This window comes from Neolamprologus multifasciatus, chromosome 1, assembly GCF_963576455.1.
Source record: "Neolamprologus multifasciatus chromosome 1, fNeoMul1.2, whole genome shotgun sequence".
Lineage (NCBI taxonomy): Eukaryota > Metazoa > Chordata > Actinopteri > Cichliformes > Cichlidae > Neolamprologus > Neolamprologus multifasciatus.
The window spans coordinates 5,027,694-5,041,019 of record NC_140439.1 but is presented as its reverse complement, the minus strand read 5'-3'; the positions used below and the strand labels follow the sequence as shown (position 1 = coordinate 5,041,019).

The window sequence follows — 13,326 nt, the reverse complement described above, 5'->3', positions numbered from 1 at the left end:
TATCTATCTATCTATCTATAATAAAAGGCAACCAAATGTAATTATTTAAGTTGTTTATGTTTTTATTGCTGATGTTACACAAGTAGACACATTCTTCTATTGTTCTTTGCACTTCCACAATAGTGCAATTATTTAACAGCATCAAAAGGATATGGAATCACACAAACACAGAAAGGAAATGACATTTTTGTGTGCTTTCAGTGCAGAGTGTCAGTTAATGCCTAATGCTACATATATTATTTAACAGAAACCAACATTTCAAACATTGGAGCAGACCAGATCATTTGATTCAGTGATTTTTAGATCAAAGCTGGTTTTGGATTTCTTTTTGGCCATTTGTCCTTGCCTGGCTCCAGACTTCAAATAGCGCTCCTTGTTGTGGATAACCTGAATATACTGGTCATTGCTGCTATTCTGCTGGTCACTGCTAGAGGCCAGGGAAGCTGAGTCGGACTCAGTCTGCACATTCTCCAGCTTTTGCTTTGACTTGGACTTCACATGAGGCTCAACATGCCTGGCCCGAGTTTGAGGCAGATACTGTCTTCTCGGGGAATGAATGTGACATCTGGTTTGCAGAAGAAGAGGGTCAACTACTCTCACATTAGCCTGTGACTCAGAGTGTGACTCTTCATCTCCACAGGCTATTTCTCCCACTCCATTCTCCTCTTCATCTACGTCTTGAGCCCCATATCTTCCTTGAGCTGTGTGGTTTTCTTTAGATATAGTTATGTAGGTTTCTAGACGGTCACCAATGTAGAAATGTGCTGGCTGTTGGAGGTTAGACGGTGAGCGGGGCCGATGAGTTTTCCCTAGTGACATCTTTCTCCTGCCTTTCCCTTGGTCTTCCTCCTCATCCTCTTCACTTGGATGTTGCTGTGATGCGTGGGACTGGTGAGGACGTGGTTTACTGTGAGCGTTGCGTGGTGTGTAGCGTCTGACATTACGTGGGTACAGTTCCATGATCTCTGTGGGTTCCTCCATGAAATAATGGCGTGGGACCCGTGTGGCTGAGCGCAGCAACTTTTTCCTGGGTTCATGCTCATTGACAATCACATAGCGGGTGGTGTGACCACGGCGTCCTCTATAACTCTGTGCAGTAATGATCCCGGCAGCTTCAACTGGATGAACAGAATGTACAGTCTTCCTGCACAAAGGGTCAGAGTGAATGCTGTCAGAACAGTGAGGTGGAGAATTGTACACCATGTGATGGTAGGACTTGGATCTGCAGGTACCACTAGGACCACCAAGAAAAGGTGGAGGCCTATAATGAAAAAGGACAACAATAACAATCAGCTTTTGTGTTACAGCAGATTACATTTCGTTGTTTTCCATGGATTACAAATGTCAGTGCTCTCCACAGAACACTAGTGTTGTCGAACAGGGGAAAATGATACCGTCTTTACATATCTCTGCCCCCTGATAAAATGCTGATTAAGGATTATTTAGCTACAAATTATGTTTAATCCTTGTTATATTAAAATCAAGAGGCACTTGATTGACAGCCGTTTGTAGTCAATGATTGACTAAAGTCTGGAACCCATGGACCGATCAGTTTGGCAGCATTGCGTTGAATCTGCGTAGTATAACTCGGTTCCCTTTGCCACAATACAAACTTTGTCTCTACCATGTTTGACAGATAATGTAGCATGTTTTGGATCACGAGCTGTTCCTTTTCTCTGCCACACGTTTCTCTTCTCGTCGTTTTGGTACTAGTTAATCTTGTTCATCTGTCAAACATATTTATTTCAGAAATATGTACACTCTGTTAGATGTTTTCTGGAGAAGTCTAATCTGGCCCTCTTGTTCTTGTGTAACCAGTGGCTTGCACCTTGTTGTAAACTAGAGGTGGGAATCACCATACAACTCACGATACGATATTATCACAATACTTAACGATATTATTGCAATTTTTAAAAAATATTTTGCGATATTCAGATTCTGTACATAAAGGTAAACTTTATCAATATTCATTTTATCTAATATCAAAGTCTCACACTCAGTCTTTCTCTCATTTCAGTTTTATTGTTGACAAACTGAACGGTTTGTATTACAGTCTAGTCCAACTTAACTGAATCAACCATCTGGTACAATTATAGCTATTCTGAACTATGCAGTTTATGAAAACTATGCAGCCCCTTCAGCAACTGAAGAATTTGAAAGTAAATTAAAACAAAATATAATTTTACATTAAATAAAAAAGTTTTAAACTTAATTAAAATAAAACACGTCTTAAATTAAAATAAGTAAACTGTCATGTTTATTGCTGCCAAAAACAAGTTAAACACATTTGGACAGTGAAGGAATGTCAGGATTCTTGCTCAGAAAAAGGATCAACATGCTCTGAAGTCAGAGCACAAAAACCTTTTTTGTAACAAAATATCGATTTCTGCTGTCCCTGTATTGATACATTATTAGAAACAAAATATCACCATACTACACAGTATCCATTTTCCCCCCACCCCTATTGTAAACCCTCTTTAATTTAGGTGTCTCTTGCCTTGAGAGTGTTCTTGACTTAGCTAGATGTTATGCTTTTGTTTTTCTAAATCATGGGAATCATTTTGTCATTGTTCACTTTCATTGTCTTCCTGTGGCCTTTCAAGTTTCTTGGTGTTGTGAGTGCCTTCATTCTTATTTGAATGTACCAAAGTGTTGATTTGACCACCCCTAAATTTTTGGAGTTCTTTCTAATATTTGTATTTTGTTTTATCGGCCCAGTGATAGCCTCCTGTCTTTGGCCCTCATATTTAAAATACAGTTAAAAACTTTAAAATAATTTGAAATTCACTACTATGGTCTACAGAGGCACTAGAGCTCCCTCTAGTGGCTGCTTTGTAATATGGGTTCGGTTACTTTGGGAAGGGAAAAATGAGAACGTGAAGAAGAAATCAAAGATGGCGGAAAGTGATACCGTAATGTTATCGTTCTAAGCTGATACGGACCTTAAAATGTTGTTGCCTTGGACAAGATATGTCTGTAAGTATGAGTGTCGATAAAATAATTATTGTCTTTTGTTTTGTGTAAAAAGGGTTTGATAATTTGTACATTTGAAAGTTTTATCTTGTTAGCTTGCAGTAAGAGTGTAACAAGCTAGTTTACAATGTTAGTTAGCTAATACAGTATTTTGTACTTTCAGTTTTACGATGGTCAAAGAGAAGGCAATGGTCAGAGGCCATTCTTCAATAAATCAGCGCAAAAAGGAAAATAAGTCTGGTTATTGCAGCATCGTTATCTCGCTGTCTAGCTGGTGAAACTAAGAGACTCAGGGCGACGACAGCATATACATGTTTAAAAGATGATTTTAGGGGATGTGGAAGAGGCAGAGACACATACTAGCAGGATGCCAGAGTCACGACTTAATGTTTTATGTCTTTCCATGAAAAATTATAGACCTATTTTTTTAGATTATAGTGAAATCTATACAGATTACAGATTTACATAATGGGCAGCATGAGAGAAGTTTACTTCTGAAATGTCATAGGTTAGAAATAACAGTTAATCTTTTAAATATGTATAAAAAGAAGCTATTTGAATTGCTTGATCATTTTTAATTTACGTTTTTTTCGCTACCAATATTTTAAAGTGGACATTAAAAAGAAACTTTCTCAATAGGCTGTATATGTTTTACCAGGTTTGACCAAGTCTGAGTTCTTCCATTGGCAAACTAGACTGAGGCATCGCTCCTGGGTATAATTTCACAGTGAATATATGATACAGGAAATTTATAATACAGTTTCACTATATTCAGCCTTTAAGAGGTCCCCTAAAGTTGTGTAAACCTGACTGGTTAAAGCAACATGTCAGTGTGTGAGACCTGTTAGGAATGTGCTCCAGCCAATGTTTGGGCAGTACGGTTACTGCTGGACTTCTGATAGATCCGGCCACACCTCCTCTGTTCAGGTCTCCTCTAGATACTGATTTCGTGATGGTGCGGATGCAATTCCCACGGTGAACAGGGGATTCAAAGTTTGTGGTGCTGCTATTCTGACAGGGAGATGGGGTGTGGTTAGAGGACTCTTGGCTGGCGATGTTGCTTTCCTCGTGATCTGACTTTTTGTCTGCAGCAGCCTCTGGAATCTGTAGTCTCGCTGTAGAAGAGCGATACAGTGGTGTGAAACAGTGTCTGCCCTTCCTGATTTCCCCTTTTTTTGTATGTTTGTCACACTAAAATGTTTCAAATCATCACACAAATTTAAAAATTAGACAAAGATAACACAAGTAAACACAAAATGCAGTTTCTAAATGAAGGTGTTTATTATTAAGGGTAAAAAAAATCCATACCTGTATGGCCCTGTGTGAAGCCCTTAACCTAATAATGGGTTGGGCCAGCAGTCAGCTGGGCCTTTATTGCTGCCTCAGGACTTGTAATACTTGCTGTGATAAATGGAACCATGATTTCTGCTGTCTACCAAAACATCCTGAAGGACAATGTCCAACCATCTGATTGTGACCTCAACCTGAACTGCACTCCTGCAGCAGGAAAATGAAGTTTTGAAAAGTCCAGCAGCAAGTCCACCTCTGAATGGCGTAGAACAGCGGTGTCCAACTCCAGACCTCAAGGGCCGGTGTCCTGCAGGTTTTGGATGTGTCCTTGATCCAACGCAGCTAATTTGAATGACTAAATTACCTCCTCAACATGTCTTCGGCTGTATCCCAATTCAGGGTCTGCAGCCTTTAAGGCCGATTACGTCACAGCGACGCGACGAAGGCTGTCCCAATTCGAAGGCTGCTCGAAATGCGGCCCTCAAATGTGTCCTTCATTTCACTGAATTTTAAGGATGTGGCGGTGTAGACTTCATGGCCCAACATATCCCAGAATGCATAGCGCAGTGGTGACATTAGCGATGTTTGTACTAACTTGGTTTTAAAGCCTTTACTTTAAAATATACGCCGTTCAATAGCTGACATTAATCTTACAGAGAATGTGATGATTTTATGGATATTTAAAGTCAGCACTGAGACAAATTTAGTAATGCCAACATATTAAAAGAACAATTTGTCTCTCATATATATAACACAGTTATATATACAGTGTCAACGAAACCTGTCTTTGAGTGAAGATTTAAGGTGACAGGAAGTATAAATAATATAAATAAATGCAGCTTGAATCTTTACTGAAGCTCAGTGTTTGAAACAGAGTCATTCACTGCTGTAATAACTAATAATGATTGAAATTATAACTTTAATATTGGCCATATTATATTTACATTACCAAAGTGAGATGACTTTAGTCTCATGAACAACATTAGCCAATTGTTATTTACGAGCTAATCTTAAATGACTGTTCAGTACAGAAATGAAGCCCAACAATCATGTTTCACAGTCCCGTGGTCTCAGCCTCAGATACTCAACTAATCAAAGCTCATGTAGAAACAAATGAACAAATGAACAAAACATTTTTCTCCTTCATTTCTGTCAAACAAAGCTGTATGAAACGTTTCCAGCTGTTAGTGTCATGGTTGCTAGGCAACCTGGGCAGCGTGACGGAGGCTAGACCGCCCATTTCACAAGCCTCGCACTTCCGGCCTCAGCGGTCTTTGAGTACGCGGCCCTTGTGGACCGTTAAGGCTGCGTACTTTAAGGCTGCAGACCCTGAATTGGGATACAGCCTTTAAGTTCTCCAGAGGTAATGAACTAATCCTTTGATTCAGGTGTGTTGACCCAGGGTGAGATCTAAACCTGCAGGACACGGGTCCCTGAGGTCTGGAGTTGGACACCCCTGGCTTAGAAAAAAACAAAATGAAGACTTTGGACAGGCTTAGATAAAGTGCTGACCTGAACATGACTGAGATGCTGTGGCATGACCTTAAAAAGACGGTTCATGCTCGAAAACTCTCCAAAGTGTCTGAATTACAACGATTATGCAAAGATGAGGGGGCCAAAATTCCCCCACAGTGCTGTAAAAGACTCATTGTCAGTTATGGCAAACATGTGATTGCAGTTGTGTTGCTGCTGAGATTGGCCCAACTCGTTATTAGGTTTAGGGGGTAATCACTTTTTCACACATTGGCTTTTTTCCCCTTAAAAATAAACACCTTTAGAAACTGTATTTTGTGTTTACTTGTGTTTTATTTTTAATATTTTTATTTGTTTTATGATCTGAAACATTTAAGGGTAACAATCATACAAAAAAAGGTCATCAGTAAGGAGGCGAACATAGGAGACGAGAGATACCTGCAGCCAACTGGAAGACTTTCTTCTTGTCTTCAGTGCGCTCCTGAGAAGGTTTGAAAAAACACTGATTCAGACGCACACCATTACACTATCATTATGTAATGGCCAGTTTAAGGCTCCACTATATATACGCAGTGACATGACAAAGTATTTGCTCCCTCCCTTCTTTTGCATATGGGTGAGACTTAAATGTTTTAGGTCAAACAAATTGTAATACTGACAACCTGAGTAAATACAAAACACAAATGCGTACAGACAGTATTTATGTTTACAAAATTAAAAATGATAAACATTTCCACTCCCCCTGTGTGTGGTCTTCATCCTTCTGGCTAAGGCCCTCTAACAGAGACCTGGGAGGTTGACGGTCCTTCACAATATCTTTGTTCCTTCCCAACTGAGGGTACTGCTCCTTGTGGCTGTTTATCTTGTAGTCAAATATCTCACCAATGATATGTTTACTGCCTGAATTGACACCAAAAAAGCCTGAATGCTCCACACATCAGAATCAGAATCAGAAAGACTTTATTTATCCGCAAGGGGCAATTAAGAGGATACTTAATTATGGATACTAGGGTGCTTGGCACTTTAAAAGGCTAACAGTGTACTTAATGGGACTTTGGAAGACAAAGTCAAAGACAATCACAGAGGTCACCATCAAATAGGGGTGCAACGATACACAAAATTCACGGTTCGGTTCGATACTTTGGTGTCACGGTTCAATATTTTTTCAATACAAAAAAAAATGTTCATGCCTTTTTAATTTGTCATTTATTACAATTATAAATATATATTTTAACTCAAAAGTACAGTTTTTAAATTTAATGTTGCTGAAACAACAAAGTAATAAAAAATTAAATCTATCTGATGGAGGAATCACTCATCTTTGGAAAAGAGAGTTTATTACAGAGAAATGGCTCTTTCCAAAATAAAAGCTCTACTATACGCTTCTTCTGGGCTATATTCTCAGCAGCATATTAAACATATCAGGTCCCCATAAGGAGAATCATGTGCTAACGGCTGTCTAAATGACTCGGGTAAAGTTTGTAGCATGCGTGCTTGTTGTTTTTGTCTGCTTCCACTTGTCTTTGCACTAGGATGATGTCGAAGTAAATGTGCAGTCATATTCGTTGTGTTCCCACTAGTGCTGTCAGCGTTAATCTGAAATGACGTTAACGCCACAACACGGCAAATCTCCGTTAACAAGCTACCGCAGATCGCCCCGTGCGTGGGGCTGGACGGCCAACATGTTAACGAGCTAACTGCGCAAACGCGCTAACGCACTAGTTCCCACCCATGTAATTGAGCATTGCTGGCACATCCAACATACTGTTTTACTTTAGTCCATGACGCGCTTACCTTCAGGGTCATACGTCACATGAAGACCAAAATAGTTCCAAACGCCAGATCTGAATGAGGGTGGGGGAGGTTCAATTTGCCATGTTGCAAGGAGAGCTTAGCTTCTGTCTCGCTAGCTTGCCCTGCCTCAGTGAATCTGCGTTCGACTACTCCGCCTAGGCTGCACTGTCGAGCGCAGATCCACTGAGCGCTCAAGACTAGAGATGGACCGATCCGATATTACGTATCGGTATCGGTCCGATACTGACCTAAATTACTGGATTGGATATCGGAGAGAAATAAAAAATGTAATCCGATCCATTAAATATCAAAAAAGCACCTCAAAAAACTTGCGACATGGCGTAACTCGGCTCATAACCGTAGCACGTCGGAGCAGTGTGGTCACGTGATAGAGCGGCTGTGTGTATTTGTAGCCTGCTAGCAAACATTTTATCTCCGAGGAAGTTATCTCAGAGAGAAGTAAAGCAAGTGTGTAAGTTCATCTCCGAATGTTTGTAAAGCATTCCCGCGTTAAGCTTAACAACCGATATATAGAGCAACTGCCTCTTCTCTCTTCCTCCCTCTGCTACTTCAATCGTGAAACTGATCAATGATCAGCTGATCGGCTTTTCTGTCGCGAGTCCGTCTCTCTTCTTTGTTTTTGGCCCACTTTGCACCAGAAAGAGGAAACCAGCGGCTGAACAACAGCAGCACTATTAAGCTTGATAAGCTGTTGTTAGAATTTATTTAATATTACTTTCTACACCAGGATCTTTTTCTACGCAGCTGACGGCTGGTAACTGTGCAGGGGCGGATCTAGCAAAGTTTAGCCAGGGGGGCCGATAGGGCATGAACAGGGAAAAGGGGGCACAAAGACATACTTTTCTTTCTTATTCTCATTTAAAATATCTAGCTTTTAATTATTTAATAATTATCTGAATCTTACACCCAAAGTTTTAATCTGATGTAAAATGTATAGAAGTCCATTACTGTAGATAATAACTGTTAAGTCTAATATACCCTAGTAAGCTGTAGTACTTTTTCCTTTGGGAAAATACCATCTGTGAATTCTGCAATTCTGTTGAAGAAAGATGTTGAATCTATTTAATTATTCTTGAAAAATAATTTATTTCTGTGAATTTTTTTCACCCTGCATCAAATTAAAGTTGATTACATTGATTAAGCATCATGAGGAAGAGGGTGGTTCCCTATTTTCTTTTGCTGGGAGTTTGCAACCCTATTAGTTAGGTTGCTTAATATTTCTGCTAAGTGCTCTTTAAAATACCAGAATAGGATGAATGGTGCAGGTTTAACTTTATTAGATTGATCAGTGTTGCTGATCTATGAAATAGTTTGGGTGCAGTGTGTTTTGTTTTGTTTTTTTAAACATACAGGTATAACAGAATAGCTTTAGTGTTGTTGTTGTTTTTTAATTTGAGTATGAACTTATACAAAAAGCAGCAAGATATTAAAAAAACATTTTTGTTGATTAAAAAACACACTATATCGGATTCATATCGGTATCGGCAGATATCCAAATTTATGATATCGGTATCGGTATCGGACACAAAAAAGTGGTATTGTGCCATCTCTACTCAAGACAGCATCGTCAGAAGGAAAGTTGATCAAATAAATTAAAAATGTTGTATTGTTCGATACATATGCGTACCGAACCGAAAGCACTGTATCGAACGGTTCAATATCGATACGAGTATCGCTGCACCCCTACCATCAAGTGTGGGCATACCAAGGTGATGTCCACTTCTGGATAGGCCTCAACCCTCTAAAGCAGTTTATCAGTAAGATTGGATAGGAATATATATTTAGGTCTGGAGTGACCATTATCCATCTCCTGTACAAAGAAATTATGATGTACACCAGGAGATCCACTTCAGCATCTACTGTGAGGACATCGTGATTTTATTCGAACTGGATAAGTTTGGTTGAAAACAGAGGAAAGGTGATGCAGACTATTAAGCCAGAAAGGAGAATAGCAGATATGCAGGATAGCTACAAGTGCCTGGGTATCCCACAGGCCAGTGGGAACCATGATAAAGATGCAAAAAGGTCAGGCACAGCCAAATACCTCCAGAAGGTAAGATAGGTGCTGAGAAGGCAGCTAAACAGTAAGAATAGGATCCATGCCATCAGCAGATTCCCTACCAGTTATCTGAATAAACAGCTAGCTAAAAGAGGAGGCGGATGCCGCTAATGTGAAGATACAAACATTCCTTATAATGTCCATCCAATCCACATGAAGTCCAGGACCTTGAGGCTCTATGAGCAGTAAAAAGAGGGAGTGAGGATTAGTGACTATCAAAGTCACCATCCAGGATATAGCATAGAACATATGCAAATAGATCAGGCCCATCAAGACAGACAGTGATGCAAAACAGGACCAGGAACCATTATAGATCACCAAGCCTGTGCAAGGGATGTACCTTTGAAAGGCGGAGGAAGTGGCTGACATGAACAAATCCCACAGTTGCTGGGAAAAGCTGGCTTAAAGGACAGCACAGAGGGATGATGGTGGTAGATCCACAGGAAGAATCTACTACAGACAACAGGACCCAAGTTAGGGTCTGCAAAAGGTACTTGAGAGACAATCCAGCAGATAGTAGCTTCCAGCAGATCCCAGGCACAACATCAGATGTCTATGTCCAGAAGGACCCAGTCCCAGGAAAGATACTATATGTTTAAAATGCTATCTGGAAAATTATTTGCTCTGTTAAATAGCACTTGGGAAATTTTGGACAAAAACTTAATAAAAGCTAATAAGTTTGTCCTCATCTGTAAATGCCTTTCTCTCTTATTTTTATGCGAAAAAAACTGCTGAAAGTGATTCAACTTACAGTCTGGAGCTGCATCCTTAGCTGGTTGTTGGTGAATTTGAGGGATCTGGCGATAGACTGCAGATAGTATATCAGCATGCTGAAACACAGTTGAACAATTCACAAGTCATGTGGGATACAGATGTTTGCGTATTTGCATATTGTGAGTGTATGTGTATATGTGTGAGTGAGAGAGCGCACGTGACAGATATATGCAATATGTGTCGTGTGCAGCCTCACAACAGCAGCAGCAGTGCTGGCAGTACGACGACAGGACTGGTGATATAACTTATTACTTTACTGAACCACACCGGGAAGTCAGTGGCCACTGTCTCAGAGATGATGTCGTAAATCTTCTCTTGACCACTGAAACACAAATTTAAGCATTTTTCTTTGTCTGAACACTGAAACACAACCACACAAGAAGAGGAAAAACAAAAGAGCTGTTCATGCACCACATTTCAAAAACCAGTAGTTAGGGTATATAGTATATCACTGCTAACTTCCACATCGATGAAAGCAAAAATACTGCTGAATAAAATATATACAGCTGCATGACAACATATATTGCCATCCAGTTGACAACTTCAGGGAAGGCTTTGCTTATTTCAGCAAGACAGTCCAGAACATTCTGCATCCATTTCAATAATATAGCAAACTGCAGCAACTCGTTCCAACAAGGAGACGCAACACAGAAGGAAATTAGATGTTTCCTACTGTTTTAATGTGTATCTGGCAACGGAGTTTAATCAACATTTCATATGAATTGAATAATATTTTTCAATTTTAGTTATTTAATATGTTCTTTCTGAAGTATTTAAATATAGTCTTTAAATGGTATGAGAATTACTACATTCTGATTTTATTTAAATACCCTACCAGCTTTTTTGGAAACAGGATTTGACTTTGTAAACTATGCAAAGAAAGATCTTTTCCAAACTATGATGCTACGCTCATAAATTAAAATATGTCCCATTTCAAAACACATATAAATATGTATTGTGCAGGCTGAGGATGGAAGACACCAAAACTGGGAATTCTCTAAAATATGCATATATCCCTCATTAGTCTTACATTCTCAGCACAGTAAATAAAAAAGGGAATCTGTTCATTAAAAACAAGAAACTTGCTTCCCTGAGCAGTATTTACTTTAGGTAAATAGTATTGTATTTTGCCTGCATTATCACTTTGACCTTTAGGTCAATTTATTGACCTTTGGGAGAGGTCAGAGGTGAAACGTGACACGATATTCAAAATCTTTATACTGTGTGTTCTACTGTATATGTTGACACCAAAATTCCAAGAGTCATAGTTTCCATAAAGTCTTTTGTCAGTTTCTCACCAATGAATTGTTAAGGTGACCTCGAAGGTCTCGATGGATGGAAGATAAATTTTAATTCCTTACCTGAAAGGTCCGCAGTGTTGTGATGGTCTGTATCTCACTATAGCAAAGATGGTGGGCAGCATACACAAAAACAGCATGAAAAGCAGCATAGCCAGGTAGAAGTTGTTTGACCTAAAAAAGCAACGTGAGAACATGGATGTGTTGATATGATTCATTCTTACATTACTGTCTTTCCTTCATGCTCCTGAGCAGTTCAGTAGAAAATTACAATTCATGTGAATCAACTTAGCAGAAGTATCCCAGAGTATATCTGCAAAATATGCTCAGTTTGTCATCTTCAAAAGGTAAACATTTTTTTCTTTGTTTTTTCTGTGTATCTGACCACAAATCTGTAACATCAAAGTAACTAGATTAAGTGTTGTGACTATTCTACTTGCCAAAATACACTGCTCAATAAATAAATAAACTAAGGAAGATTTTTCATCAATGTATAGCATCAAGTCACTTGAACTTCTGGGATCTTAATCTGATCAGCTAGGTAGCAGTGGGTGTTATTACAGGAGAGCTGACAGGGCTGTAAAAGGTCCCAACCCATCAACAGAGCTAGAATCTGTTCCTTTGTGCAACGAGTAACAGGATAAGCACTGTTCCCTTTTCGAGCAATAAAGATCATAGAAACAAATATTCTGACAAATCTTGAACGAGTGGTGAATCATGAGTGGCTGCTAAGTCCAAATAATACTCAGGCAGTGTTTACTCATGACAAGATCCTTTCTTAAAACACACCAAATAGTCTGTGCTGCTTAAATCTAACTAGCAAGTGAGACTGTCTAAATTTTCTCATGTCTTGACTTTGACTGGCCTCTCTAAAGTCTTCTTTTTTATAGTCATTCAGACGTGGACTTGCTGGTGTATTTCAGATCATTGTCCACCTGCAGAACTCAAGTGTGCTTCAGCTGGCGGTCAAAAAGAGACGGCCAGATATTCTCCTGCAGGAACTTTTGGTAGACAGCGAGGTCATGTATGTTTGGATTTGTTCCCCCTTAATAATAAACACCTTCATTCAGAAGCTGCATTTTGTGTTTACTTGTGTTATCTTTGTCTAATATTTAAATTTGTTTGATGATCTGAAAAATTTAAATGTGACAGATACAAAATATATGAAATCAAGAAGTGGACAAAAACTTTTTCACACCACTGTATTTTCATTTGCACAGTGAACTGTCGATGCTATCAATATGCACATGTGTCTTATGTAGGGATGGGTATGGCACCGGATACCGGTGCTTTTTTTTTCCTGAGCTGTGATACACTTTAGATTCTAGCCAATCATTTTACGTTTCCGAGGATAGTAGGCGGGTCCAGGTGCGTACGTTCTTTTAGAGCAGAGCTACAGATTAAAAATGCCCAAGGTGAAGCGGTCAAAGTCTGGCTGTACTTCACAGCAAAAGATGCAAACTCAGCAGCTGCAACAAGTGCTTTAGCTGATACTGTGATACTGTCAAAGGAGGTAACACCTCAAATCTGATGAAACACCTGGCGACGCATAGCGTTTTTTTTAAAAGCCGAGAAATGCGCCGTATTTGATAGCTTGCTGCGAGACCTCACACCGAGCACATCTACTGCGGGTGTGGTGCCTGT

The 13,326-nt window shown here is 39.4% G+C and overlaps 1 protein-coding gene across 1 annotated transcript in view; it reads right to left on the bottom strand.

The window, feature by feature from the left end:
• Nucleotides 1-4: 4 nt before the first annotated feature.
• tmc3 (transmembrane channel like 3) overlaps nucleotides 5-13,326 on the bottom strand; it is a 44,344-nt gene continuing 31,022 nt past the window's right edge. The window contains exons 17-22 of the mRNA XM_085165707.1: nucleotides 11,746-11,856; nucleotides 10,581-10,706; nucleotides 10,362-10,440; nucleotides 6,175-6,217; nucleotides 3,815-4,088; nucleotides 5-1,261 (exon numbers count right to left, since the gene is read on the bottom strand). Of these exons, the coding sequence (XP_085021833.1) occupies nucleotides 259-1,261; nucleotides 3,815-4,088; nucleotides 6,175-6,217; nucleotides 10,362-10,440; nucleotides 10,581-10,706; nucleotides 11,746-11,856 (1,636 nt within the window). The 3' untranslated portion in view covers nucleotides 5-258. The remainder of the gene's footprint in view (nucleotides 1,262-3,814; nucleotides 4,089-6,174; nucleotides 6,218-10,361; nucleotides 10,441-10,580; nucleotides 10,707-11,745; nucleotides 11,857-13,326) is intronic.